This window comes from Girardinichthys multiradiatus, chromosome 20 (assembly GCF_021462225.1).
Source record: "Girardinichthys multiradiatus isolate DD_20200921_A chromosome 20, DD_fGirMul_XY1, whole genome shotgun sequence".
Taxonomy (NCBI): Eukaryota; Metazoa; Chordata; class Actinopteri; order Cyprinodontiformes; family Goodeidae; genus Girardinichthys; species Girardinichthys multiradiatus.
The window spans coordinates 21,812,127-21,838,250 of record NC_061812.1 but is presented as its reverse complement, the minus strand read 5'-3'; the positions used below and the strand labels follow the sequence as shown (position 1 = coordinate 21,838,250).

The window sequence follows — 26,124 nt, the reverse complement described above, 5'->3', positions numbered from 1 at the left end:
CAACATATGCAAGGGAAGATCGGTTTCCCTCGCACACAATATAAAAGCTACCTCCCTGAATGAGACATGCAAGTTATAACTGAGGTTTCTGGACTAGGAAGGCCAGAAATTTCACTTTGCCGATCGAAGACGTGAGTTTAACACGTAACTAAAAACACGGAGTTTGAGGAAACGAACCGCCACCGTGTTTCATCCCTAGTCGACTGCTGATGGTCAGATCCTATTTTTCGGGACTGACCGCTCTCTTGGAGTGTAACTGCGGACGCGCAACAACGCTTCAAACCCCCCCCCCTTTTTCCCTCTCACTCGCTGCCCCAGAAGCAGCTTCACCACTTAAAACCCATCTTTTATTTAATCTTTTATTTCTTTATTAGAAGGCCTGGGCAGGGTCAGAGGTTGTAGAGTGATCAGAATAGCTAGTTAGGATCTCATGTGTTCTGAATGATATGTGCATGTAACCTTGCTTATTGAAACTTTGATGTGTTATTTTGATATCTGGAGCCGCCGCGTTCCTAGCTTTGTGCGTGTTTTACTATGTGGGAGTCAACGCGGGTGCGTTGTAAGACTGGACTGTTAAAATAACCTCATGGTAAAATTCTCCATTTTCCTTTGTCTTCAACCTCACTGCTTGCTAGCTTGCTGCCGAAAGGTTTATAACTCTTTGTGTGCTCAGGAGTTGGGGGACGTTTTATGATCAGGACATCACTGAGTACAGTTGTTGTTGCGCCCCCGCCCACTCTCCACTCACCACCACACCTCTTCGTCATATTCTCAATTTTGCCATAAATGCTGGTTGATTCAACACCCACTGCTGTTTTCTTTATTTTTGCTTAGTTAGATGTGTTACCCTTGTTATGTAGAATTTTGCATGTTGAGTAGGTGAAGATTAATAAGTATTCACATAGATAAAGAGAGAGCGTTTTGTGTTCATTGTGTGCAAAAAGTGATTTGTCAGTCAAGATAAGGTTAAAGTTTCACACGTTTCGGCAGAAACAGTCGATTAAACAGTGACATCTCCGGCAATAGTTATTAATTATTACGGAGTATTTAACGGTTGTAATTGTCAAAGGCGTTGAGCTGCAATTACAACACCAGAAACATCCCTGGTCTCGATTCATAAATGAGGATTTTGGTTAAGAAATTGAATTTGTCAAATTATGATTTGGAATTATAATTATTGATCAAGATTAATCAATCAATAATCATAACCCCCAACACTCGGCATGGTTTAAAGGTCCTGCGGTTCTCTTAAAGAACCTACAAACACAGCCAAGCGGGGATCTTGAGTTTTAATAGCTCTCTAATTTTTCCATAAGAAAAATTTAAAAGCTGCTGGCTCCTTTTTGAGTAAACAGCTGTATAAAGATAAAAGTGTAACATCAACTGGCCAGTGTGGATATGTGTGAGTTGATAACAGTGAGCTGACGGAAGTGACGGGGGACACATTACACTGATGGACTTTGACTGCTACATGCTACATGGTAAGCTAACATGCTAAGCTAACAGACCCTAGCTCACTGAATAAACTCTACTGTGCATAAGCTTTGGTGTCTGAGAGATAACGAAATAAGCGCTCATGTGGACCAGGAAATGGTGCTGTACTGTCTGGTTGGCCAGAGTGTGTGAACATGTGTGTGAAGTGAGAGAATGACTGAGAGAATCACTAGAAAATGAGCTCCCTGCTTGTTCTGTAGGAGCAGCCTTGGAGACGGGGAGGATAAATATATTAGCAAGTTTCAACCACAAAGACGCTTTAACAAGTTAAAACAACAGTTTGATGGAACTTGTTTGGTCCCGGAAATAATTGTCGAGTCACCAGAAAAGGGTAAGAAATAAGTTTTAACCATTAAGTGACACAAAGTGGTTACACTCTAAAATGCTGTAGTTATTGGGTAATCGAACGTTTATGTGGCCATTGTTTGTCCATTTTGTCTGTCTGTTTTTGTGAAATGAATGTCTGTTTCATGTTATGTAAAAATGAGGGTATATGTGGCAGGATACATTTAATTTAAATTGTTTTCTGATATGAAACTAATCATAATTTTTAGTTTATAGGTCTGGGGAAGCAGTCCTGACTATGGACCGCCTGCTTGAAAGGTAAAAACATTTTAAACTGTCTGACACTCAGTGTTATTTATTAAATAAGGTATCACAATAATAATTAGAGACTACAAGAGCAGATCTGATCCTCAACAGTACCATAATAATATTAGGTCAGTTCTTTATGATAACACGAAAGGAAGTGCCAGAAGGGGACAATCTCTCCCCTCAAAACATGATTTTAACAGATGGTTTGACTTTTTCCAGTCAGGTTCAGAATGATCAAATTAGAATCAAATTTAACACAAGATGAAATTCACTTTAACAGAATTACTGGACTGGACTGTAATGGAGGAAACTTGAGTTAACTGAAACAAACTTTAGTTACTTGAAATAAATACAAAGTGTAATTTATAGCTGACTGAAACTGTACGGTTTGTTTATAAAACTGGGCAAGACAAACTAAGACTATAAGACATAACATGCCCTTCATGTTTGTGTTCATCAATTTCATTAAGCCTTCTAAACGGATACGTTTTTCCACACGACTCAGTTACAGTAAAATGTAATTGAACCAGATTTTAAAAATGGTATCTATGTTTCAGATTTAGTACTTACCGTATTTTCCGCACTATAAGGCGCACTTAAAAACCTTTAATTTTTTCAAAAAATGACAGTGCGCCTTGTAATCCGGAGCGCCTTATATATGGATCAATTGGTTAATTGGTTGATCCATACTGGTTGTACACGGCGCTCTGTCAAAATGTTTCAGTACGACTGGTAAACTACAAAGCCGCACCGCTTGCAGCATTACGGCTACCGTAGTCAGGGGCGTCGCCGAAGTAATAGCAGTAAACACCTGTACTGTGCTTACTCCTAGTCCAACACCACCTGTGTGTGTATAACGTTTGAATGTACTGTTGCAGGAATTGCCTGAACTATTTGTGATTAGAAGCTCAGTGTGTGGGGTGTATGTTTCGTGTGTGTGTATGGAAGATGTTGACATTACTCCTCCGGACAGATGTGGCGCTGTGTGCTGCCGTAGCTGAGAATCAAGAGTGAAGGAGTGACGTCGGTATTATTGTGTGTGTGGGGTGGGTAGAAACGGCGACCGGAGCAGCGTTGTATGAGTCTGTGAGCCCTGTGTTTTTACCTGCTGCAAAGTCATTAAAAAGAACCCCGAATCTCGTCAACAACTCAGTGTTTTGATGCCGTTTCTTCATGCTCAACTCAGCAACGTATGAGTGAGGGAGTTAACCCCGAAGTAACTTCGGCCCTGGAGAGAGCGTCTCCCCTGTGTCATCAGACTACGGTCAGGGGACAGAAACAGGAAAGCTCTATTCAATAGAATTCTATGTAGAGGAGACCTTACCATGAGAGTGAATGGAGTTATCAGAATGCTGGTTTGTAGTGTATTAATAAAGTTTGACTGACTGACTTATCTGTTTTGTTGACATTCTCTTTAGCACAGCTCCATCTAGTGGATGCATAACGCAACCCCAGTCAAACGTTTGACTGCAGTAGCTTCTATTCTATGCGCCTTATAATCCGGTGCGCCCTATATATGAAAAAAGTTCTAAAATAGGCCATTCATTGAAGGTGCGCCTTATAATCCGGTGCGCCTTATAGTGCGGAAAATACGGTACTACATTTGCAATTTAATGAACACAATACTCTGACCCTTCTTGAATCCTACACATAAACAGAGACCAATCGAGGTATGGAAAGACAGTAAAACAACCACTAGAACTAATGAAATTAGCACTTAGCATTATTAGAATAATAGCAACTAATAAAATCTAGTGACCCCATCCTTAAATATAATAAGGACTTACTGCATTAGAAAATATATCTAAATAAAGCTAGATTAGAATAGAACATTTAGAGCCGTTATAATCTTGCTAATGAATACCACAAAAGAGAGAGAGACAAGAGAGCAGCTTTATCATGACCAAACAGAAACATTTGCAGGGGAGATACAATGTCCTTCGACCTGATTTTGACTTTATTTAACCCTATCATGGCCCATATTATGTATGGAAAGAAATAAAAGGTATAATTGGCAGCACTGACACCTGATTATTTCAAGGGTAACCCCTTGAAATGTACCATCTCATTTTTGAAAGGGTCCTTGCAGAACAGAAGATAAACAACAATAATACAAATCAAACAAATGTGAAACAAATCCCACAGAAATACCCACAACATTCTCAAGAATACACACGCACACAAACACACACTCTCATAACCACATAGTCACACACAACCACAATCACAACCACCAGCATAGCAACTGCATGGCACGTACACTTAACATCAAGACACAAAATAAGACAACACATACAGATGCAGAGTTCAGGCGCATATCTCTGTGAGGATTAAGTCCAGAATAAATGAACCTTTACTCTTACTGAAAGCAAGAAAAAGATGTTTTAAAATAAAGTAAATAAAGGCAACTTAGAAATATGAATAGCAGTGATACAGCTAAGTAACTGAGGCAACGTATCCCAAGCTGATGAAGCTTTAAACTGAAATGCAAAATGTCAAGTTTTTCCTTATTCTTGTTGTAAAACACAAAAAGATAATTTATCAGAATTTCTCAAACCATATTGTGAATTAAATTGGATTAAGTATTTCTAAATACGGAGTATTTCAAAGTTTGAGGGGATAAAGATTAGTTTCTGTGCCATGGCCATAAATAACATCTGCATGTTCTAGGATTGGCAGCACCAGTTGTGTGAAAACTCTTTACGAGCTGGAAGGGAAAAAACATTCTACAGAACGATAATGTGACAATTTTAAGACAACAGGCTTTCAAACAATATTAAATTTAGGATTTTAGCTCGACCAGTTAGACTTGGATTTTATCCGACTCCAAAAGATGATTTTTCGAAAACTTTACAACAAATAATTGCAGTGATTAAACTTGGAAAAACTTTCACTCATTTAAGACTTTCAGCAGGAGGAAAAATGCTGTTAACTTTACATCATTTGAAAAGAATAAACCTACCATTGCCTTTTGACAAAATTAAAATTAATGTCCTATATTAAAACATTTTGTTTTCACCAAAAGTGGTAGTTGCTTGAGTTGATTAAATTAAAAACAATAAAATCACTGACGGATTATACATACCGATTTATGTCTGGTCAAGTCAGGTTTGTTTGTATGGCACTTTTCAGCAACAAGGCACTCAGGGCGCTGTGCATAACGAGGGGCATTGCACTGATGCAAAATCAAAATAAAAGGTAAGAATAGAATGATGGATAAGAAAATGAAAGGAATGTTGGACTGAAAACTTAACTAATAATGTTTAGATGTCACAGTTATTATTTATGCATGAATAGGTTCATTGTGGTAAGCAGAAGTAGAAATTAATTTTCAACTTTCACTACTTGATGCTACAAAAAGGGTGACGAGAGGCCAAGTATCCATAGTTTTTGTGTCAGACCACCAGGTGCTACAAAGGTAGGCTATACTTTCCTTTTTCTGAACGAAATGATTCTGTTTACAACTAATCTATTTGCTTGTTATCTTCTTTTACTCCTTAATAAGCTGGTACACAGCAAGACTGCAATGTCATTTATTTTTGTCTTCTTTGTATATAATAATAATAATGAAAATAACAATGTACAAATATGATTATGTTTTGTGAAATGAAGATGGCAAAAGAAAGAAAAATGCTGATTTCATTACCCAAGTTTGTGATTTCTTGTTTGTGTTAATTTGTTGTACTGGGATGGCTGTCTGATCAAACTATTTATTTTCAGGCATTGCCAGTCACAATACTCATGATTTCTCTGGAAAGGTTGATGAAGAGTCGTCCCACTATATTGCCTGATGATGTGAGTGATAACCCTAAACATTTATTTTTCTCCTAGGTGAAGAAGGCCTGAAAAAGTGGCTAGGACATTGTATCCTAAAGGCAGTGCCGTGTATCAGGATGACAGTGCACCAATACACACAGCAAGACTGGTGAAAAATTGGTTTGATGAACATGAAAGTGAAGTTGAACATCTCCCATGGCCTGCACAGTCACCAGATCTAAATATTATTGAGCCACTTTGGGGTGTTTTGGAGGAGCGAGTCAGGAAACGTTTTCCTCCACCAGTATCACGTAGTGACCTGGCCACTATTCTGCAAGAAGAATGGCTTAAAATCCCTCTGACCACTGTGCAGGACTTGTATATGTCATTCCCAAGATGAATTGATGCTGTATTGGCCGCAAAAGGAGGCCCTACACCATACTAATAAATTGTCAAATCAAAAAGACAGAAACAGTGAGTTTTATAATGAGCAGATTGCTAACTGCATTCTGATTACTTCACATTTTTGGTGGTTTGTTTCAACTGTTCAACAATATGTTGACTGTCAGTTGTTTCTGTAAAAAACATTGTATTCCACGTCGACACAAACTGTCATTTTCTCAATGTCTGTGTACAGTTTATGTTCCAATGTTCTGCCATCTGTACATAACTTTCTTTGCGCTACCATCTGTAGATACAGCTTTTCATTTCACATTCTGTGTTGTCATTCTTTTTTTGGGCCATTTGCCTTTTTGCCCATTTAAAATTGTCTTTTTGTCATTGCCTCTTTATACCGACAAAGAGTCCAGTTGTGTGGTTTATTTAGCCTTAGTTGTTCAGAAGATTGCTGGTTACTGCTCAGGCTTAACTACAGTTATAAGATCCATAGGAATATCATATATCTGAAACCTCTGCTTTACAGAGATGGGACCAAGTCATCATTTTACAAGTCAACAAGGAAGTCTCGAGTCCAGTTCCCAGTCATTCACTTTGAATTCCAAGCATTAAGAAAGTGATTTGACCAATATGTGATATAAATACAGAATAATAATAGTTTAAAAACATTATTCAACTTCTGTGGGCAACTGTGGCTTAGGTGATGGGAGTTCATCCTATAACTGGTGGGTTGCCTGTTCGAAACCCTGCTCTGTCTGTCTCAGTTGTTGTGTATTTGGGCAAGACACTTCACCCGCCTTGCCTGCTGATGGTGGTCAGAGGGCCCGGTGGCACTGATTGTATGGCAGCCTCGCTTCTCTCAGTCTATCCCAGGGCAGCTGTGGCTACATTGTAACTCACCACTGTCAGTGTGTGAATGTGTGTATGAATGGATGGATGACTGATTGTAGTGTGAGGCACTTTGGGGTCTCTGGGGAACTGATAAAGTGCTATACAAGTGCAGGCCATTTACCATTCAAATACAGATTTATAACAGTAAGTGAAACAAGACATTAAAAACAAACAAAAATCCTCACTGATATAGCATTTTACATTAAATATCAACCCAGTATGATAGTATAACATTGTATGTTTACGTAATGTTATGTCATTTTATTCATATATCACACGGCACTTAACAAGACGAGCAGAACTTGTCCACAGAAATATATTTAAATCAGTCCGTCATATAGACAGATTCAAATTTAGTTGCATGAATTCCAGCTCTATCCTAGTTATGATACAGTGAATAAAAATTCAGTTTATAATGTCAGTTTTCTAGCAAAGGAAGCCCAGTCATTTGCATCGAGTCATTCACCTTGCAGCAAAGTCTCATACTGAGCAAGCTGGTGGCAACAGTGGAGAGGAAGAACTCCCTTTTAACAAGAAAAAGACACTAGAACTGGGCTCAGTGTGAGAACTCATCAGCCGTAACAGTAAAGCGCATCAGCTACCTCCTATTAAAATAATCTCTTTTACATAAAAGTACATTTCTGTATGACTGCTGTTTCCTTAAAGAGACACTATATGTAGCTGTGTTTTGTCTAAATAGAAGAAAACGTTAATGTAGAAAACAAAACATGGTAACCAGAATGTACATTTCCAGTTACTGGCCATTGATGCTTGAATGTCCAAAGTCTTTGACCTACACATTTTGCATATTGCAGTTTGTTTTGCTTGGTGGACGGGGACAGTGCCTTTGGATTGGCAGACTGGGGTGGTGGTCCCCCTACATAAGAAGGGTGACCGGAGGGTGTGTTCCAACTACAGGGGGATCACACTCCTCAGCCTCCCTGGTAAGGCCTACGCCACGGTATTGGAGAGGAGAGTCCGGCCGATAGTCGAACCCTGGCTTCAGGAGGAGCAGTGTGGTTTTCGTCCCGGCCGTGGAACACTGGACCAGCTCTATACCCTCTACAGGGTGCTCGAGGGTTCATGGGAGTTTGCCCAACCGGTCCACATGTGTTTTGCGGACCTGGAGAAAGCATTCGACTGTGTCCCTCGTGATGCCCTGTGGGGGGTGCTCCAGGTGTATGGAATTGGGGGCCCTTCACTAGGGGCCATCCAGTCTCTGTACAAGCGGAGCAGGAGTTTGGTTCGCATTGCCGGCACTAAGTCGGACCTGTTCCCGGTGCATGTTGGACTCCGGCAGGGCTGCCCTTTGTCACCGGTCCTGTTCATAACTTTTATGGACAGGATTTCTAGGTGCAGCCAAGGGCCGGAGGGGGTCTGGTTTGGGGACCAGAGGATTTCATCTCTTCTTTTTGCAGATGACGGGGTCCTGCTGGCCCCCTCTAGCCAAGACCTACAGCATGCCCTGGGGCAGTTCGCAGCCGAGTGTGAAGCAGCTGGGATGAAGATCAGCTCCTCCAAGTCCAATGCCATGGTTCTCGACCGGAAAAGGGTGGCTTGTCCTCTTCAGGTTGGAGGGGAGTTCCTGCCTCAAGTGGAGGAGTTTAAGTATCTCGGGGTCTTGTTTACAAGTGAGGGAAGAATGGAGCGGGAGATTGACAGATGGATCGGTGTGGCTGCCACAGTAATGGGGGCACTGTGCCGGTCCATTGTGGTGAAGAGAGAGCTGAGCCGAAAAGCGAAGCTCTCGATTTACCGGTCGGTCTACGTTCCTACCCTCACCTATGGCCATGAACTTTGGGTCATGACTGAAAGAACGAGATCCCGGATACAAGCGGCTGAAATGAGCTTCCTCCGTAGGGTGGCCGGGCACTCCCTTAGAGATAGGGTGAGGAGTTCGGCCATCCAGGAGGGTCTCGGAGTAGAGCCGCTGCTCCTCCACATCGAGAGGAGCCAGTTGAGGTGGCTCGGGCATCTATACCGGATGCCTCCTGGACGCCTTCCTCGGGAGGTGTTCCAGGCACGTCCCACCGGGAGGAGGCCCAGGGGACGACCCAGGACACGCTGGAGGGACTATATCTCTCGGCTGGCCTGGGAACGCCTTGGGCTCCCCCCGGAGGAGCTGGAGGAGGTGTCTGGGGAGATTGACGTCTGGGCGTCTCTGTTGAGTCTGCTGCCCCCGCGACCCGGTCCTGGATAAAGCGGAAGATGACGAGTACGAGTACATTACTGAAACGTTAATCGTTATTGGTTCAAAAACCTATTAAATTATTGGCAAATTATTACCTTAGTGACTTTATTACATTCAAAATGGTCAAATTTAATGTTATTGGCAGGTATTATGCTACTGGTTACAGCAAGAATTACTACATTAACATGTTACCTCTCTGCAAAACCATGAACCTAAATACCAACAAAATGCTAAAATGCACAATACATATTTATGCCGCCTTCATAGCAATGTGCTTTGGTCCTACATTCTCTGCCATGTTTTGAGTTTTTTTTTTTTGTTTCAATTAATTTTATGATTTAATTCTATTTTGTTTTTAGTTTCTTATCAGGAAATGTGTTTTCTACGCCTCAGTTTTAATCCTTTGATTGTTTTGTTTTTTTTCCCTTCTGTTGTCTCCAGAGGTTTCATGCAGTTAGGTGTGTGTGAGCTGCTTTATGCAGATATTGGTTTTACAAAAATTTACATACAAATAGAAAACTCTGACAACTGCTACAATGATTCTTTAAACCTTTTTTTTTTCATTCACCCATGCAATTTGAAATATGAGGCTTGTGCCTCCTTTTCCCACCTACCTTTTTCTGTTCGGCCTTTTCTTTATTCAGCTGTCAAAGGCTCATTTGCAGAGCAGGTTTAGTGTACACTGTAGCTTGATTCTTGAGTAAACCTTTAGGTTGAGAAGGGAAACCTGACCATTGTGTTCGCAATGGGCGTGACATGCACAAGTGTGTGTGCTATTAATGCCACATCCTGGTCTGTCTGTAACTCTAAGAGCCCTGACACATTTTTCTTTTCTTTGTTTACACAAACGCTCGTCCCACAAGAGATGGCTGCTGGGTATTTTTCAGGGAGCGTCTGCAATAGATAAGATGACACCAAAGCTGCGCTGTATCAGTTTTATTTGTTTAATGAGCATATGAAGAGCATCTGAAAGGATTCATTTTGGCAGAAAAGTCTTTTAGTTTGTTGCTGATATGAGAGACCGAAGTAAGGGTTTATTTTAAAACTGGTAGGTTTTCTTCTGAGACTCCTTATCTTCACGTATCTTTCTTCTTTCTTGGCAGCGTTTCTGACCCTGACTGCTGTGGTTCTGCTCATTCTAATCTTTTTCCTGACTTCATTTGATGTCCAGGAGAAGGCACAAAATGTTCTTGGTGAGATGATTTCTAAATCTTAAAAGCTGAGCAGCAGTCTGTTGTCAATGCCATACTATCTAATTTATTTCATTGAATATAGGGTTTAATACAATTCACACAAAATTCAAAACAGATAAGACAAAAACTTTTCTTCTGCTACTAGCTTTGACTTTAAGCAATTTGTTATGCTCAATTTATGTTAAAATGATAATAATGATAATGATTTCATTTTTATGTCTGATTTAGTTGAAGCAGCACCAAAGTGCATGCTCTCTACAGTCTGTCCACCGGACTACTTCCCTTTTAAAATTCAGAGTGGAGCTGCTAATGTTGTTGGGCCAAAAATCTGCTTTGATGGTAAAAAGTATGTACCAGTGTGGTCGGAGATTCATATTCTGAACCAACAAAAGCTGCAATACTGCTGTGAAAATCAATTTTCATCTGTGTCTCGACAGCATTATGAGTCACATTTTGAACAACGTGGGACCAGGACTGAACATTGTGGTGGTAAATGGTAAATACTAATTATAAACATAAAGCTCAGTACACAGACAACCTGTAAAGTTATGGTGTTTAAATGTCCAAAGTGGTCTGTTTTTAAAGGAGTAACCTAAATAATTTCAGGTTTGAAGGTTTATTCTTGAAGAAATGCAGAGCCTTGCAAAAGTAATTACACCCCTGGATTTTTCATAATTTGTCATGTTACAACCACAGTGTTGCACTGCATATGTGATTTTAACATGTATGCAGTACTTTATGGAACCACATTTTGCTCCACATTTTTTGGGTAAGTCTCTACCAGCTCTGTACATCTAGAGACTGAAGTTTTAGCCCATTCTTCTTTGGAAAATAAACACAGTCAGTCAGACTGAATGAATTTCTAAGTCTTTCCTGCAGATTCTTGGCAAGATTTAGATCAGATCCTTAATTAGGCCATTCCAACCTCTGAATATTATTTGATTCAAGTCTTTTGCAGCCTCTAACAGGTTCGCCTTCAGGATTTAACTGTGTTTAGCTCCATCCATCATCCCATTAACTCTGACCAGCTTCCTTGTTCCTGCTTAAAAAGGAAAAAAGGGGGCGGTGTTCTCCGAATGTCCTTAGATAAAAAAACGTTTTTTCCAGTTTGAATAAATAACTGAATCTGACTGCACTGTTCAATGGTTAGGATTAATTGGAATGTACGTACCTGACTTTTGTGAAGTGCCTTGAGAATTGAATTAAATTGAATTGAATTGAACTCTTCCTGTAGGCAGTCAGGTTTTTCAAACTATTCCAAATATCAGAAGTGTCTCCAAGTGAGAAGCTTTTGTTTATCTTCTCACTGTAGCTTATCTTCGCTGCTTTGATCTCCTTGGTCAGTTTGTTCCTGACCTGCTAATACTGGGCCTGGTCCACACTGATCTGAGCCTCTTCTTCATCCCTGCGCAGCTTCCTCAGGATGAGAAGTGAACCAAGGTTTATTGTTATTGTATGTGTAGAAGGTCTTGGTCTGCACACACGTCACAGAAACTGATGTATGATGTCACCGCTTCAGTCAGTTGGTTTAAGTCAGTGGCTGCAATCCAAAACACAGGTTTGGAAGCTTTTAATTTCTGCTTGTAGGTTGGGATGAGGTGGACCAGGGAGTTGTCAGAATGTCCCAAAGCAGCCCCATTGACAGCATGATATGCATCCTTTAAAGTTGATTATTATTAAGTGTCCCTGGTGGGACTTAATGTGCTGTCTGTATTTGGGAAGTTCATCGGAGAGGTTTGCACTGTTAGGGTGTATTCACACCAGGAAAGTCATTTGTTTGATCCGGACCAAAAACGAACTTTATTTTTTTCATTTGGTGCGGTTTGCTTTCACATTGTACTTTTTGCAAGTGAACTATTACTTGTAAACAACGCCACGCCGGTGACGATCATTGTTCCCATTGGACAGAAATGACGTGGGCGGGACAGAGCACAGACCCGGAAATTGAGGAAAACAGCTGTAGACATGCTGCGTGTAGCACCTGTGTTCTGCATAATTGTGCTGTTATTACAGCTTCAATATTATTGTGAGGGTGCACAAAAGGTCCGAACCAAGGAGGGAAACGAACTCTGGTCCGTTTAAAGCAGACCAGATGTTTAGCGGACCAGGGTTCGCTTGAGTGTATTCACACCTGCACAAAATGTCCGAACCAAGGAGGGAAACAAACTCTGGTCTCTTTAAAGCGGAATGTGAATACACCCTAAGTTCAGACCCTTCGCACCCTTGGTTCGGACCTTTTGTGCAGGTGTGAATACACTCAAGCGAACCCTGGTCTGGACCAAAAAACCGGACCGAGACCCACTTCTTGAGGTGGTCTCGGTCCGCTTCCAAATGGACTCTTGTGCAGTTCACTTATGGTCTGAATACAAACCGACCCCGATCAGAACCAACTACAAAAAGCGTACATCTCTTTGGACATAAAAAGCCATCGTAGCCAGTAGCAAAGGTGTGTGTTGTAAGGTAATCATACCTGATAAGCTGTGTGTTGCTTAGCAACGCAACTGGCTTGTTGCGGGACAAGGCACGTAGAAAACGTTGGCGTTCAGCAGGCATTCTCCGACGGGGTTCCAAAATTATAAGTGGAACGTCTCAAAGTCTGTGTTGAATGAGCTGCTCTTCACCCTCACAATAATATTGCAGCTGTAACAACAGCACAAATATGCAGAACAGAGGTGCTGCACGCAGGACGTCTACAGCTGTTTTCCTAAATGTCCGGGTCTGTGCTCTGTCCCACCCCCGTCATTTCTGTCCAATAGGAACATTGGGATCGTCACCCATGTGGCTTTGTTTACAAGTAATAGTTCACTTGCAAAAAGTACAATGTGAAAACAAACCGCACCAAATGAAAAAAATATAGTTCGCTGTTGGTCCAGACCAAACAAGCATACCAAAGGACTTTCCTGGTGTGAATACACCCTTAAAATCCCCCAAAACAATGATGAGGGAGTCTGGATGTTTTTTCTCCATGTCTGTTATCAGCTCAGCCAGCTGTTTTTCAGCATCTGATGTGGAGCCTTGAGAACTGCCTTGGTGAATAAAACGGTTTAGTTTATGAGAAACAACTCCAGGTCAGAACTACATTGTCTTCTTCAACACTTGTCTCTGCACCAACCTTTGTTTATGTAAAAGCAGACTCCGCCTCATCACTTTTTCCCTGATAAGTCCGTGTTGTGGCTCACTGAAAGCCCGGTATCAAAAGTGCGCAGTCTGGGTTGTTCTCACTCAGCCAGGTTTCGGTAAATCAGAGGGCCGCGGAGGTCCAAGTTTTTTATGGTAAGGAGAAACAGTTCGTCCATCTTGTAGGCCAGGAAACGCACATTTGACAGGTGGATTAAAGGCAAGGGTGCGCATAGCCTCCACTTTTGGAGCTTCACGAGCACCCAGCGCTCTTTCTACTCCGCCATCTCTGGTGGTATAAACCATAGAGAGCTGCAGCTTCGCTGGCCAGGATCTCTGTAAAGCTGGCATCAATAAATGATGGTGAAAACATGCCAAGAGAGAACTGTGCAATGTTTAGAAGTTCCTCTCTGAGGAGGAGGTGATGACCTGCTGAGATCTCACCAGAGTTGTGCGTAAGTAATATGGCGGTATACTGACAAAGCTAAGGTAAAACAAGCCAATAAATTTAAGCCGAACACATAAACGTGTAAAATACTAACCACTGTCTCATATTTTCTCAATAAAACAAACTGGGTGAGGAAACCTTGGACAGCCTGGAGAGCTACGTGGATGAATGTTTTGATAACATTGTAATGGGCAAGCCACAAAAATCTCCAACCATGGCCACACCAACATCAAAACGTACCTGTTCAGAATGCTCGGCCAGCACCTCCACTATCTCCCCAGAGAAAAGCTATGCTGATGTCCTGGACTCTATCGACAAGAAGCTAACCAGCCTGGATGCTCGTCTTGCCCTGGTGGAAGTTCTCCACAGGGAATTTCAAGCTCTGAGGGAGTCTCTGGAGTTTAGCCAGGAACAACTCGCTTCGCTCACAGCTGAGAACCAAATGCTGAGTGATAGTGTAAAAACACTTACCGATGGAATGACACAGCTGGCTGGAGAAAATAAAAAAATGAAGGAGGCAATCCTGGACATACAGGCTCTGGGCATGCAGGACAACCTTGTCTTCTCCGGCATCCGAGAATGGGCAGAGGAGGACGCCGAATTCACAGTCTGTGAATTTCTCCAATGCCAGCTGAAACTCCCAAGCGATGAGGTAAAAAACATCGCTTTCCATCGTGTTCACAGGCTCAGAGGTAAGAAGCCCGATCACAACCGACCTTAGCCAATTGTAGCAAAATTCAAGCCCTATAAGCACGAAGAGCAGTTCAGAAGTCGGGGCAGAGAGCTGCGGGGAATGTACTTCAGCGTTAATGACCAGTTCCCAAAGGAAATCCTCGATCGGAGGCGAGTTTTATTCCCAATCAGGAAGAAATATATCACCGAAGGCACCAGAGCTACAGTGGCTGTAGATACATTTTATGTCAATGGTCAGTTGTTCAGGGACCAGTAGATCACTCCGTGGCTCTATTAGGAGCAACAGCAGGTTAATGTAAAACACGTAATACTGGTTAGATAAGAGGTTGATAACTGGAAAATGTAATCTAATGTAAAGCACAGCTCAGCATGTTGTTTACACTGTTTGATGTGGGCGGGGACAAGGCTGGGCTTTTGGGTATCTGCTCATTTTTGTCTCCTCTTATCAACCTCTCATTTAATGCACCTCTCTGTCACTCTTTTTTCTTTCTGTCACACACAAACATGCACACTCACACACAAGCAAATATTTCTTAACATAGCCTTATATCTCTCACCCCCTCTTACCCCCAGCACCTTCTTAAATTTCTGTTTTTTTTCTGCTATGTCTCTGCTTCTGGACTTCATCAGGCAACCCAAAGCACTAACTATGATTTCACCCGTTTCTGTGGTGACCTGCGCTGTCCAACTTTAGCGGCATATGCACAACTTGTCATTGCTTTAGGTAAATGTCTGACCCATATGTAAAACCTCACTCAGGAGCAAAATAGTTTAGTTTGGGGATGAAAACCTGATGATGGAGAAACTTGTTAAGTTAAGTGCAAGGCAAAACTGCTTCCATACCTGTGAGGTGAATTGTGGGCCCCGATCAGATAGAATTTCTTGTGGAATGCCATGGAGACGAAAAACATGTTTGACCAGTAATTTAGCTGTCTGGAAAGCAGACGGAAGTTTCTTTAAGGCAACCAGATGGCAGGATTTGGAGAACCGGTCCACCACGGTAAGAATAGTGGTCATGCCATGTGAGGGAGGTAATCCAATGACGATATGTGACCACGGTCGTTTGGGTATGGCTAATGGTTGAAGTAGCCCAGCAGGAGGCTGATGAGAGGGCTTACTTCGGGCGCAGATGGTACAGGTGCCCACAAACTCCTTAACATCATTGTGGAGAGTAGGCCACCAGAAGCGGCGGGTGATTAAAGCAATGGTGCGGGAAGAACCCGGATGTGCAGAGAACTTTGAGGCATGAAACCCCTGATTCAAATGCAAACGGACAGACAGGGGGACAAAAGTCTTATTTGGGGGACAGTTGCTGGGACCAGGGTCATTTCGTGAGGCTAGGGTTATGAGGTTGTCAATCTCCCAGGTTAAAGCGCCGATCTTGCAGCTAGGTGGTAAAATAGTGTTAGAAGCATCATCAGAAACATCAGGAGAGAATTGACGGGACAGAGCATTCGGCTTTACATTCTTTGATCCAGGACGATAAGAAATAGTGAGATTAAACCTTGAAAAGAATAGGGACCACCGGGACTGTCGAAGGTTCAGTCTCTTAGCTGACTGGAGATTCGACAGGTTTTTGTGATCTGTCCAGACCAGTACTGGTTGTGTGGAGCCCTACAGCCAGTGATGCCACTCTTCCAGGGCAAGTTTAATAGCCAAGAGTTCACATCGCCCACATCATAATTCCTTTCAGTAGAGGTCAATCTGCGGGAAAAATAGGCACAAGGGTGGAGTTTAGCATCAACTTCAGAACGTTGGGACAACACAGCTCCCACCCCCGATTCCTAGGCATCTACCTCCAGGATGAACATCTTGGACGGGTCAGGTTGTTGCAGAATGGGTGCCTGAGCAAACCTCTCTTTTAAAGCAATGAAAGCTGCATTGGCTTCGGGAGACCAAGTGAAGGCTAATTTAGCAGAGGTGAGGTTAGTTAGAGGAGCAGCAATACGACTGAAGTTCCTGATAAAGCGACGGTAAAAATGAGCAAAACCCAGGAATCATTGCAGTTGCTTTCTGGAATCAGGTACGGGCCACTCTAGAACTGCTTTAAACTTAGCAGGGTCTGGACACAACTGACCACTCTTCAGGACAAATCCTAAGAAGGACACAGTGGACTGGTGAAATTCACTTTTTTCAGCCTTTATGTATAATCTGTTTTCTAATAGTCGTTGTAGTATGTCATTCACCACAGCATGAAAGACTGCTGGAGCATTGCAAAGACCAAAAGGCATTACCAAATACTCAAAGTGACCTAAGGGTGTCGTGAAAGCTGTTTTCCTCTCATCCCCCTCTCTAATGCGTACCAGATGGTATGCGTTGCATAAGTCTAGTTGGACAGGTTCAAAGGCGGCTGACAAAAGAGGAAGAGGGTATTTGTTCTTGGTAGTGATTGCATTTAAACCCCTATAATCCATGCACGGCCGCAGAGACCCATCCTTCTTGCTAACAAAGAAAAAACCTGCCCCTAATGGCGAAGAGGAGTGTCTGATTAGACCAGCAGCTAGAGACTTGGTAATATACTCCTCTAAAGCTTGACGTTCTGGATGTGAAATGGGATTTAACCTGCTGGTGGGTAAGGGTGCTCCAGGAGCAGGTCAACAGCACAATCATAGGGTCGGTGTGGCGGTAAGGATAGGGCCTTTTGTTTACAAAATACCTCTCTTAGGTTGTGATAAACAGTAGGAACATCAGCCAACTCACAGGGGTCTGCCTCCTCGTGAACCACCGGTGCAGCAGCTGGGGGACCGGCTGACTGCAAACAGGAGGAAATACAAAATGAAGACCAGGAGTGGATTCTGGACCTGGGCCAGTCCAAATGTGGATTATGCCGCTTCAACCAGCTAAATCCCAACACGATGGCTGATTGTGAGATGGGGAAAACATAAAAAGAAATGGACTCACGGTGATTACCTGAGAGTACTAGTTGAATGGGTCGGGTTCGGTGTGTGATACGGACCAAGTCTTTTCCATCCAAGGCAGTTACTCTAAACGGTGTGGAGAGTACTTCGGTAGGCAGTCCTAATCGGTTCACTAGCCCACTATCAATCAGGTCTCATTCACAGCCAGAGTCTATGAAGGCTGACAGATCATAAGTGGAATCCGGCAACAAAATCTTAGCAGACAGGACTAAACGGGGAGGCACGGAAGAAGAGTCTTGGTCCGTCAGGCTTCCTGACATCACTGACGGACCCGATCTTTTGGTCGAACATGGCAGGTGACTAGAAAATGCTCAGGCGAGCCACAGTACAGACAGAGATTTGCCCTTCTTCTTCTTAATCTTTCCTCAGCCGTGAGGTGGGCACGGCCCATGTGCATGGGTTCGGATTCCTGAGACACACTAGGTGACAATGCGGGAGAGCCCAGAGTAGTTAGTGACGGGACCCCTGCCGGTAGATGTTCTTTCAGCTTGAAGCCTTCTCCTTTCTCTGATACGGTTGTCAATCCGTATGGCTAGGGCGATAAAATCATTTAAAGGTTCAGGTTCATCCAAAACTGCCAATTCATCTTTCAAAGGTTCATTTAGTGCATGAAAAAATGCTGCCTTTAAAGCGCCGGAATCCCAGCCAGACGCTGCTGCCAAGGTACGAAAATCAACTGAAAATTCAGCAACAGATCTAGTCCCCTGCTTTAAGCTCCATAATCGGTGTGATAAGCCAGTCTTACCAGTTTCCTCAGAAAAGGTGAGTTTAAATTCATCGATGAAGTTTTCGTAAGAACAACCAAAACTGGAGGGATCATGAAATCTAGCCTCAGCCCACTTTAAAGCCTTTCCGGATAGCAAACCCAGGATATAGGAGATCTTGGCATTGTCATGAAGAAACAAATGAGGACATTGGTTGAAAACCAAAAATCACTGTAACAGGAGCCCACCACATCCTATCTCACCCGAGAACCTTTCCGGGTTGGGAGAGGTGATGTCACGATGGGTAATCGACTGAGGCATCTTTGGGACCGCAGCGCCGCCTGCTGGTGTGGGGGTAGGAACAGCGGCAGGTTGTAAGTGCTGAATGAGCCCCTGCATCTGCCCAGCCATCTGTTCCAAACGCTGGTTAGAAATTGCAAGCTGATCATGAAGCGACCTGAGCATGGTATCATGTGACTGGATTAGTTGGTGTTGATCTACCAACTCTCTCCTGAGTGAGTCTGCTGGGTCTTGTTGGCCAGAGTGTTCTGTCATCGCTTTAGGTAAATGTCTGACCCATATGCAAAACCTCACTCAGGAGCAAAATAGTTCTTTAGAAAAGGGTTTATTTTCACAGCACAAAAATAAGTTCAGGTCTTTCTCAGGTCAGTCAACCACGGGAGGGCACAAAGGCTTCTTGGGTTCTCTGGGGAGAGAGAGAGAGGTTACTCCGGGAAGGTCTTTTAGAAACTGTGTAACAAGTCTCTTGCTTGCTGGGTTCCCGGCAGGTAGAGAGTTCACAGAGGTTACAGGGGAGGTTGGGAATCCGGGAGTCCAGGGGGTCTTGGGGAGCCAAACCAGACAGCCAAAAATGAAGGAGATCCAAGGTCAAACAGTAGCTAAGTGATCCAGGTTAGAACACGGTTCCGGAATAGTGGACACGCCCACACCTCACAGGTACACATGGTCGTCTGGCGTCGAAGGACTGGTGGCTCGGCTCCTAAGTACTCCTCCAAGGCATCCACAATCAGATGAAGATCAGGGACACCTGTGGAAGGAGTACACCTAGCGGCTCGAGGGAGACCTCTGGTGGGCAGGATATTCCCAAGCCCCAACACAACTATGGGTACACTAAGGTTTGTCACATGGAATGTGCATGGAGCAGGCACCAGAGAGAAAAAGTAAACAATTTTTAATCAGCTTAAAAGACTATAGGCAGACGTTGTCTTATTACAAGAGATTCATAAATCTGCCACAGCCACAAATGATCTTAAATCACACGAGTTTCCTAATTTGTTTTCTGCCTGCTATAATTCTAGGCAAAGGGCAGTACCAATCTTAATTCACAAAAATGTTAACTTTACAGTATTAGACACAGTTACAGATCTAGAGTGTAGATATATAATAATGAAATTATCAATACATAACCAAAAGATATGTATTGTCAGTATATATGCCCCAAATGTTGATGACCCCCCATTCTTCCATTCTTTTTTTTCTGCGGTATCTAAACACTTGGATTACTCACTTCTTCTCAACTTTGGGCTAAATGAAGAATTAGACAGGTTGACCACCACAGGGACTCAGCACAGTTGGCAATCAATAAATATAGTTAAATAGTACATGAGTGATTACGGACTTTGCGATGCATGGCGATCTCTTCACCCTAATCACAGAGAATATACTTTCTTCTCACATGTCCATCACTCTTACTCCCATCTGGATTATTTCTTAGTCAGCAGCTCGTTGTTGACTGATATTTCAGACACTGAGATACACCCTATAGCTGTCAGCGATCATGCTCCAGTCTCCTAAACTCTAGTAATTAAGAAAGAAAACCCACAAAGCAAAAACTGGAGGTTTAATACATCATTGCTTAAGGATGAAGAATTTATCAAATATTTTAAAGAAGAGTGGACTTCATATTTGGAGTTTAATGACCTCCCGGGGACATCAACATCTGTTCTCTGGGAGGCAGGGAAAGCTGTGATGAGAGGTCAAATAATCTCATTCTCATCACATAAGAAAAAAAAGAAAACAAACATATTCAAGAATTAGAAGAAACCATTAAACTGTTAGAAGCTTCCCATGAAGAGGAAATGCAGAGTAAATTAAGTAAAGCCAAACTAGAATTAAATGAAATTATAGACAAAAAAATCCAATTCTTAGTGCAAAAACTTCGAATAGAAAACTTTGAACATGGCAATAAATCAGGTAGCTTTTTAGCTAACCAGTTAAAAATAAATAAAGAAAAAACAACTATATTTGCTGTTAAAGACTCGACAGGGAATACAGTTTATAATCCTGAAAGAATAAATAGCACTTTCAGAGATTTCTATCAAGCTTTATACTCACAACAGATAGACCCGTCAGATAACGACATCAATTCCTGGATAAAGTAACACTTCCTAAATTATCAGATAATCAAGCGATGGCCCTGGATGTACCACTGACTGTATCCGAAATCATAGAAGCTCTCACAAGCATGCCCAATAAAAAGGCTCTAGCCCCAGATGGATTCCCAACAGAGTTCTACAAAGAATTCTGGAATATTTGGGCTCCAACATTCCAAAGAATGTTGCAGGAAACCAAAGAAAATGGAATACTTCCGCTAAATATGAATTCTGCCAACATAACTCTCCTGTTAAAACCAGGAACAGACCCAATACTTCCTACCAGTAACCGTCCTATATCCCTTATTAATGTTGATCTTAAAATAATCTGTAAAGCCTTCGCAAAAAAACTAGAAAAGGTAACTCCTCTCATAATACATCCTGACCAAACTGGTTTCATAAAAGGGAAGCATTAATCCACAAATGCATGCAGATTACCTAATTTAATAGACTATTCCTACAGTAAAAATAGTGAGACCAATATATTATCTCTAGATGCAGAAAAAGCATTTGATAGAGTTAACTGGAAATTCTTGTTTGCAACCTTGACTAAATTTGGTTTTGGAAGCTATTTCATAAACTGCTTAAAAATATTATGCAGTTCCCCAACGGCACGTATCAGGACCAATAACTAAACATGCTCCAGCTTCTTTCTTCAGAGGGATGCCAGGCAGGGATGCCCATTTTCCCCCTCATTATTTGCAATTTCTATTGAACCACTTGCGGCAGCAATCAGGCAAACTAAGGATATTAAAGGCATAAAATGCATGAATATTGAACATAAAATCAGTCTTTATGCAGATGATGTATTACTCTTTCTCCAGCATTCGCAATCCTCTGTCTCCCAGGTAATTGGATTGAGAAATTATTTCTCAAGAATTTTGGATTATTCTATAAATTGGTTGAAATCGACAGCTCGGCCCCTGACTTCGGTGCATGGTCCATCGGTTGGGGAGGCATCGGGCTTCGGCGAGGGAGTCTTGGATGGGCGGTGTGCAGTGTTGATTGAGATGTGGCTTCACTTTGATGGAGGGGCTGGCCAGCTTGCTTGGTGCGGTGAGCTGTGCCATACGGGAGGGTGGGTGGCCGGAATCCTGGGGCTCCTCCGGGGTTTGGGTGTGGGGTTGGTGGGGTGCCCGGTCCTTGGCGTGCTGTGGTGGCCTTCCTCCAATGCTTCCTTCTGTGGCTGTTGTACCTGGCCGGGCGCAGGGCTAAGGTTAGCGGTCAGGTGAGTGGGGCGGTGGAGCATGTCTTGTGCCTGCACTGGGGCGGCTGATGAGATGTGCTTGGCCTGGAGCAGTTGGCTTGCCCGGCCTGGTTACCCAAGCTGGTGCATTTTTCCCTCTCACGGACTGATTGGCTGGGGCTGCTGACGGTGGCCAAATGGTTGGATGGGCTTGGCGGTGTGCTGCTCTGCTGACTGTTGTGTCTGGGGGGTGACGTGGGGGACTGCAGCGTGTGGAGTGAGGGGGTTGTGTCCTCTTCTTGGATGTGGGGTCACCGGCATCTGGATCGGCTAAGCGGCGATGGTAGAGCTGAGCTGGATAATGTTTCTACTTGGGCTATTGTTTCAGAGGCAGTGATGTGGTGTGTCTGTGTGGTTGCGGGTGCAGGGTTGGGGACGCCAGTCTCGAGTGCTTGCCGCTGGCCGGGGACCTCTTGCCGGGTGAGTTTGTCCCATCTTGGTGTGGGGTTGGGGGCTCCGTTGTGAGCTCAGTGCTCGACGGTGTCTGCCCTGTTGCGCCTGTGGGCGGGGGCTGAGACAGCATTGCGTGGGGCCCTTGCCTTGCTGTCGCGGAGCGCTGTGTGGTGGGGGTGGGACGTGGTGGCGGTGCTTGGAGTGGGGCTGTATGTGTTGGTTCTCCTGGGGTTCCTGTGCTCTGAGGGGCCTTTGGATGTCTGTGGCTTGGATCTCCTCCGTATCTTTCCCAAGTACAGGGGGGCGGGTCTGTGGCTCCTCACACTCACTATTGCATATTTTTATGGAGAAACCTTGTATGCACATGCACGCTTACACTCAGACCCACAGGTGTTTAGATTCAGGTGTTAGCAGATACACAAATGTTCTATATTGAGCCGCATTTACCACTAAATACATCTTGCATTCAGAAGTACAGTGCACCTTTCGGTAAAAAGGCTGGTAATACGAACATTTCTGTAAGTGTAGAAGCAAGCAGGGTGTTATCTTGTATTCTCTTCATCCTTCTTTCTTTTTCCTCCATTCTATTCTCCTTCTCTCCCCTTTTCCTTTTTGCCCCCCTTTCTCTCTTTAGTGCTTCTTTTTTTTCCTTTCCATTTCTGTGTCCGTGTCCGTAACAATTGAAATAATCCCATTGCAGTTTCTAATAAAGTTTATTTTTATGAATATCAACCAGAGCTTTAAAGTGTTAGCTGTAATGCTCCACTGTTGAAAGTAAATCTGTTGGGCTTTTTTCCTGGCACTCAGACAACAATTCTGAGCGCTACTCTGCCAGACAGGACACGGTTAAAAAAAAAAGTGTCTCTCTGCTGAGAGAGACCCTCAAATGGTTGCAGAAATCACCACAAAACACAAAAACATGCAGAAGAGCAAAGCTCCATCAGCGGTGCCCTCTTGGAATCCTTTCAGATTTTTATAAGAAAATTTTGAAAACTATGTATTCTTTTCCTTTCACTTTAAAATTATGTGCTACATTGTGTTTCTCTAGCACAAAAAAATTAAAAATACTCTGTAGCTCATAGCTGTAATGTAATAAAAGGTGAAAAGGTTTCATACTTTTGCAAGGCACTATATATTGTCTCAAGGCATATTTATTACACTCTGACAAATATGGTTAAGCAGCCAAAGGGAATTGTCTGATTCAGACATAATATGGTGTACACGCTGATTAGCTATGTGTCTATAAATGACTTGATTTGGAAGGATGTGGCATGCGTAGAATGGGCACTGAGATTGAGAACAGTAGGTGAAAAATTAAAATAATCAAACTACAATGTCTCACCAAATATCCAGAGCCTAACTTGATTGAAGTACTGTGAGACAATTAAAAAAGGCTGCACAGAAACAAATGTGCGCAAACTTCAATAAACTGAAGCTGTGCTGTGAAGGGGAGAGAATTATGAAGTCAGACAGAAACTAACTACATAAGTTACCAAGCTGTTTAATCGTGTGTTTTACATAGTCATTTAATATCTGTATTCACAGTCTAATTCCCATGACTAAATAAAATACTAACTAAAAATGTTTTTTTTTTTTTTTTGCTACCAATAGGTGAGAATGGAGTTGTAGAAAGGTTTGACTATCTTAATATGATTAGTGGAAGTAAGTAATTGTGACCATTTTTAGATTAAATTTCAAATGTTGAGCTTTACTGAAGCTCCTAATTCTTTTCTTTCCAAATTTTAATTCCACATAAGACTCGGCAGACATCCTGGCATACTTGAAGAAGATAAAACCAGGACTGATTGTGCTGGTGGCCTCCTTTGATGATGCAGCAACAAAGTAAGCCCGAATCACAACTTTTCGACATTTGAAAACGATCGGGTGTTCACAGAACAGTGACCCTTTCTGCTCATTTGCTGCAGGATGACAGATGAAATACGGCAGATGTTTGTCGAGATGGGAAGCACTTTGATCAGCTCAGTTAAACACAGAGACAACTGGGCGTTTGCTGGAAGAGTAGGGATAAAAATCAAAAGCTTCTTTGAGCAGGTCGGTGAACCTCATTTGTCTTTTTTTTTTTGGGTTGTTGTATTTGTGGCAGATAAGATTTTGAAAATATGCAGAAAAGCAAAGCAGTTTTCCTCTTTTTGCCCCCGCTAGCGAGCTGTGAATGATAAGAATACAAACGCTTACGATGGATGGCCAGAGATGGTGGAGGTGGGCGGCTGTTTCCCAAGAAACTCAAGTGTCTAAGAATCAAACTTCATGGAGGTTTTCATCAATGAACTAGAACTATTGGAAGTATTTTATTCTGCTGAATTAAACAAAACACTCTGAATGTATGGCAACCCTTTCATACGCACTGGCTACTTCAGAGGACAGCTATTCAGAAGCTGTTTTCTTGCATCGGTGTGACTTTATTGGACTCTAGTGTGTGACTCCATAGACTTCCACCTACTGACCAACCACTCCAACTTTCTTAAAACACATGAAGCACTTGGACAGATATGCTGAACACCAAGTGAATGTCTTGCCTTCCCCTCTGCAGTACGAGAGCTTCACAGGTAAAACAAGATATTAATAACCTAAATTAACAACTATGAACTAATATAACTGTCAAAATGTTTAAACCACTGATTTTATGTTTGGAGGATAGGAAAAAGTCACCTTTTCAATAAAGTGGATGTCATGCATCACTGGCTTTGTTTAAGCAATACTGGTACTGTACTGTTCTTGGAAATATTTCAACAGCAGCACCTGTCTCTCCATTAGAAAACAAAAACAAACATCCATCCATCCATTTTCTATACCTGCTTCTTCAGTATAGGGTCACGGGGGAGCTAATGTCTAAGTCAAGTGAGCATGAAGCTAGTGACCTGTAGATGTCTCTCAGAGCATAAAGCAAGGATTTGGATATACTAGAAGTGGTGACACTCAGCTTAGGATGCAGGGGGAGATAAGAATGTTGAAGAAGCAGAAGAAGCTGAGGATTTGCCACCTGACAAAACTGAAAGACAATATAAAGCATAATAGTGGATATCACGATGCTCAAAAATAACCTGTTTCAGAGTGGTAGCCTGGTTGATGTGTTGCTTAGTTGTACTGATAGGTTGTTGTGTTAGGTTTGCATATCACTGATGATTTTCATTTCCTTTTCATTTAGTCCTAAGAGTAGTGTTGTTTTCTTGTTAAATTACAGGGAAAGTAGGACAGTTCTGAAGAGTTACAAGAAGGATGAGTTGGAAAGGGGCATGTAGATAGAAGAAGCTGAAAACATAAATCCTAAGACCTTTTTTCATTATATTCAACAATATTAGAAAATGGAAAAATATGTGGTCATGTTGGTATGACAGAAATATTTTGTGATATCTTACAGTTTTTTGGTAATATATTATTATTGTTTGTTTTTTCTTTTATCAAATAAAGGTAACTGCAAAACCATTCATTCCTTTAGCAGATTTAGCTTTAAAATTTTTATTTTAAAAACATTTTCCTTTTTATTTGAAGTAATATTAAATACTTCAAATAAACGGTGGCACAGTTGGTAGCACTGTTGCCTTGCAGCAAGAAGGTTTTGGGTTCGATTCCCAGCCAGGGGTCTTTCTGCATGGAGTTTGCATGTTCTCCCCATGCATGTGTGGGTTCTCACCGGGTACTCTGGCTTCCTCCCACTGTCCAAAGACATGCCTGTTAG

At 42.4% G+C, this 26,124-nt stretch overlaps 1 protein-coding gene across 4 annotated transcripts; it reads left to right on the top strand.

Annotated features, from left to right (window-relative positions):
• The first annotated feature begins 1,098 nt into the window (after window positions 1–1,098).
• Window positions 1,099–25,129, top strand: si:dkeyp-67f1.2 (uncharacterized protein LOC556106 homolog). Of its 4 annotated transcripts, XM_047348541.1 has the most exons (10): window positions 1,099–1,825; window positions 2,049–2,097; window positions 5,221–5,883; window positions 10,426–10,515; window positions 10,744–10,861; window positions 10,953–11,011; window positions 24,039–24,089; window positions 24,185–24,269; window positions 24,353–24,479; window positions 24,591–25,129. In XM_047348541.1, the coding sequence occupies exons 5-10, from the start codon at window positions 10,764–10,766 to the stop codon at window positions 24,681–24,683; spliced, it is 513 nt and encodes a 170-aa protein (XP_047204497.1). In that variant the 5' UTR covers window positions 1,099–1,825; window positions 2,049–2,097; window positions 5,221–5,883; window positions 10,426–10,515; window positions 10,744–10,763; the 3' UTR covers window positions 24,684–25,129. The 4 variants fall into 4 exon arrangements, with proteins under 4 accessions (XP_047204497.1, XP_047204495.1, XP_047204494.1 ...); XM_047348539.1 differs by lacking the exons at window positions 1,099–1,825; window positions 2,049–2,097 and having other exon boundaries at window positions 3,693–5,883; XM_047348538.1 differs by lacking the exons at window positions 1,099–1,825; window positions 2,049–2,097; window positions 5,221–5,883 and adding an exon at window positions 10,207–10,348.
• Window positions 25,130–26,124: the final 995 nt, after the last annotated feature.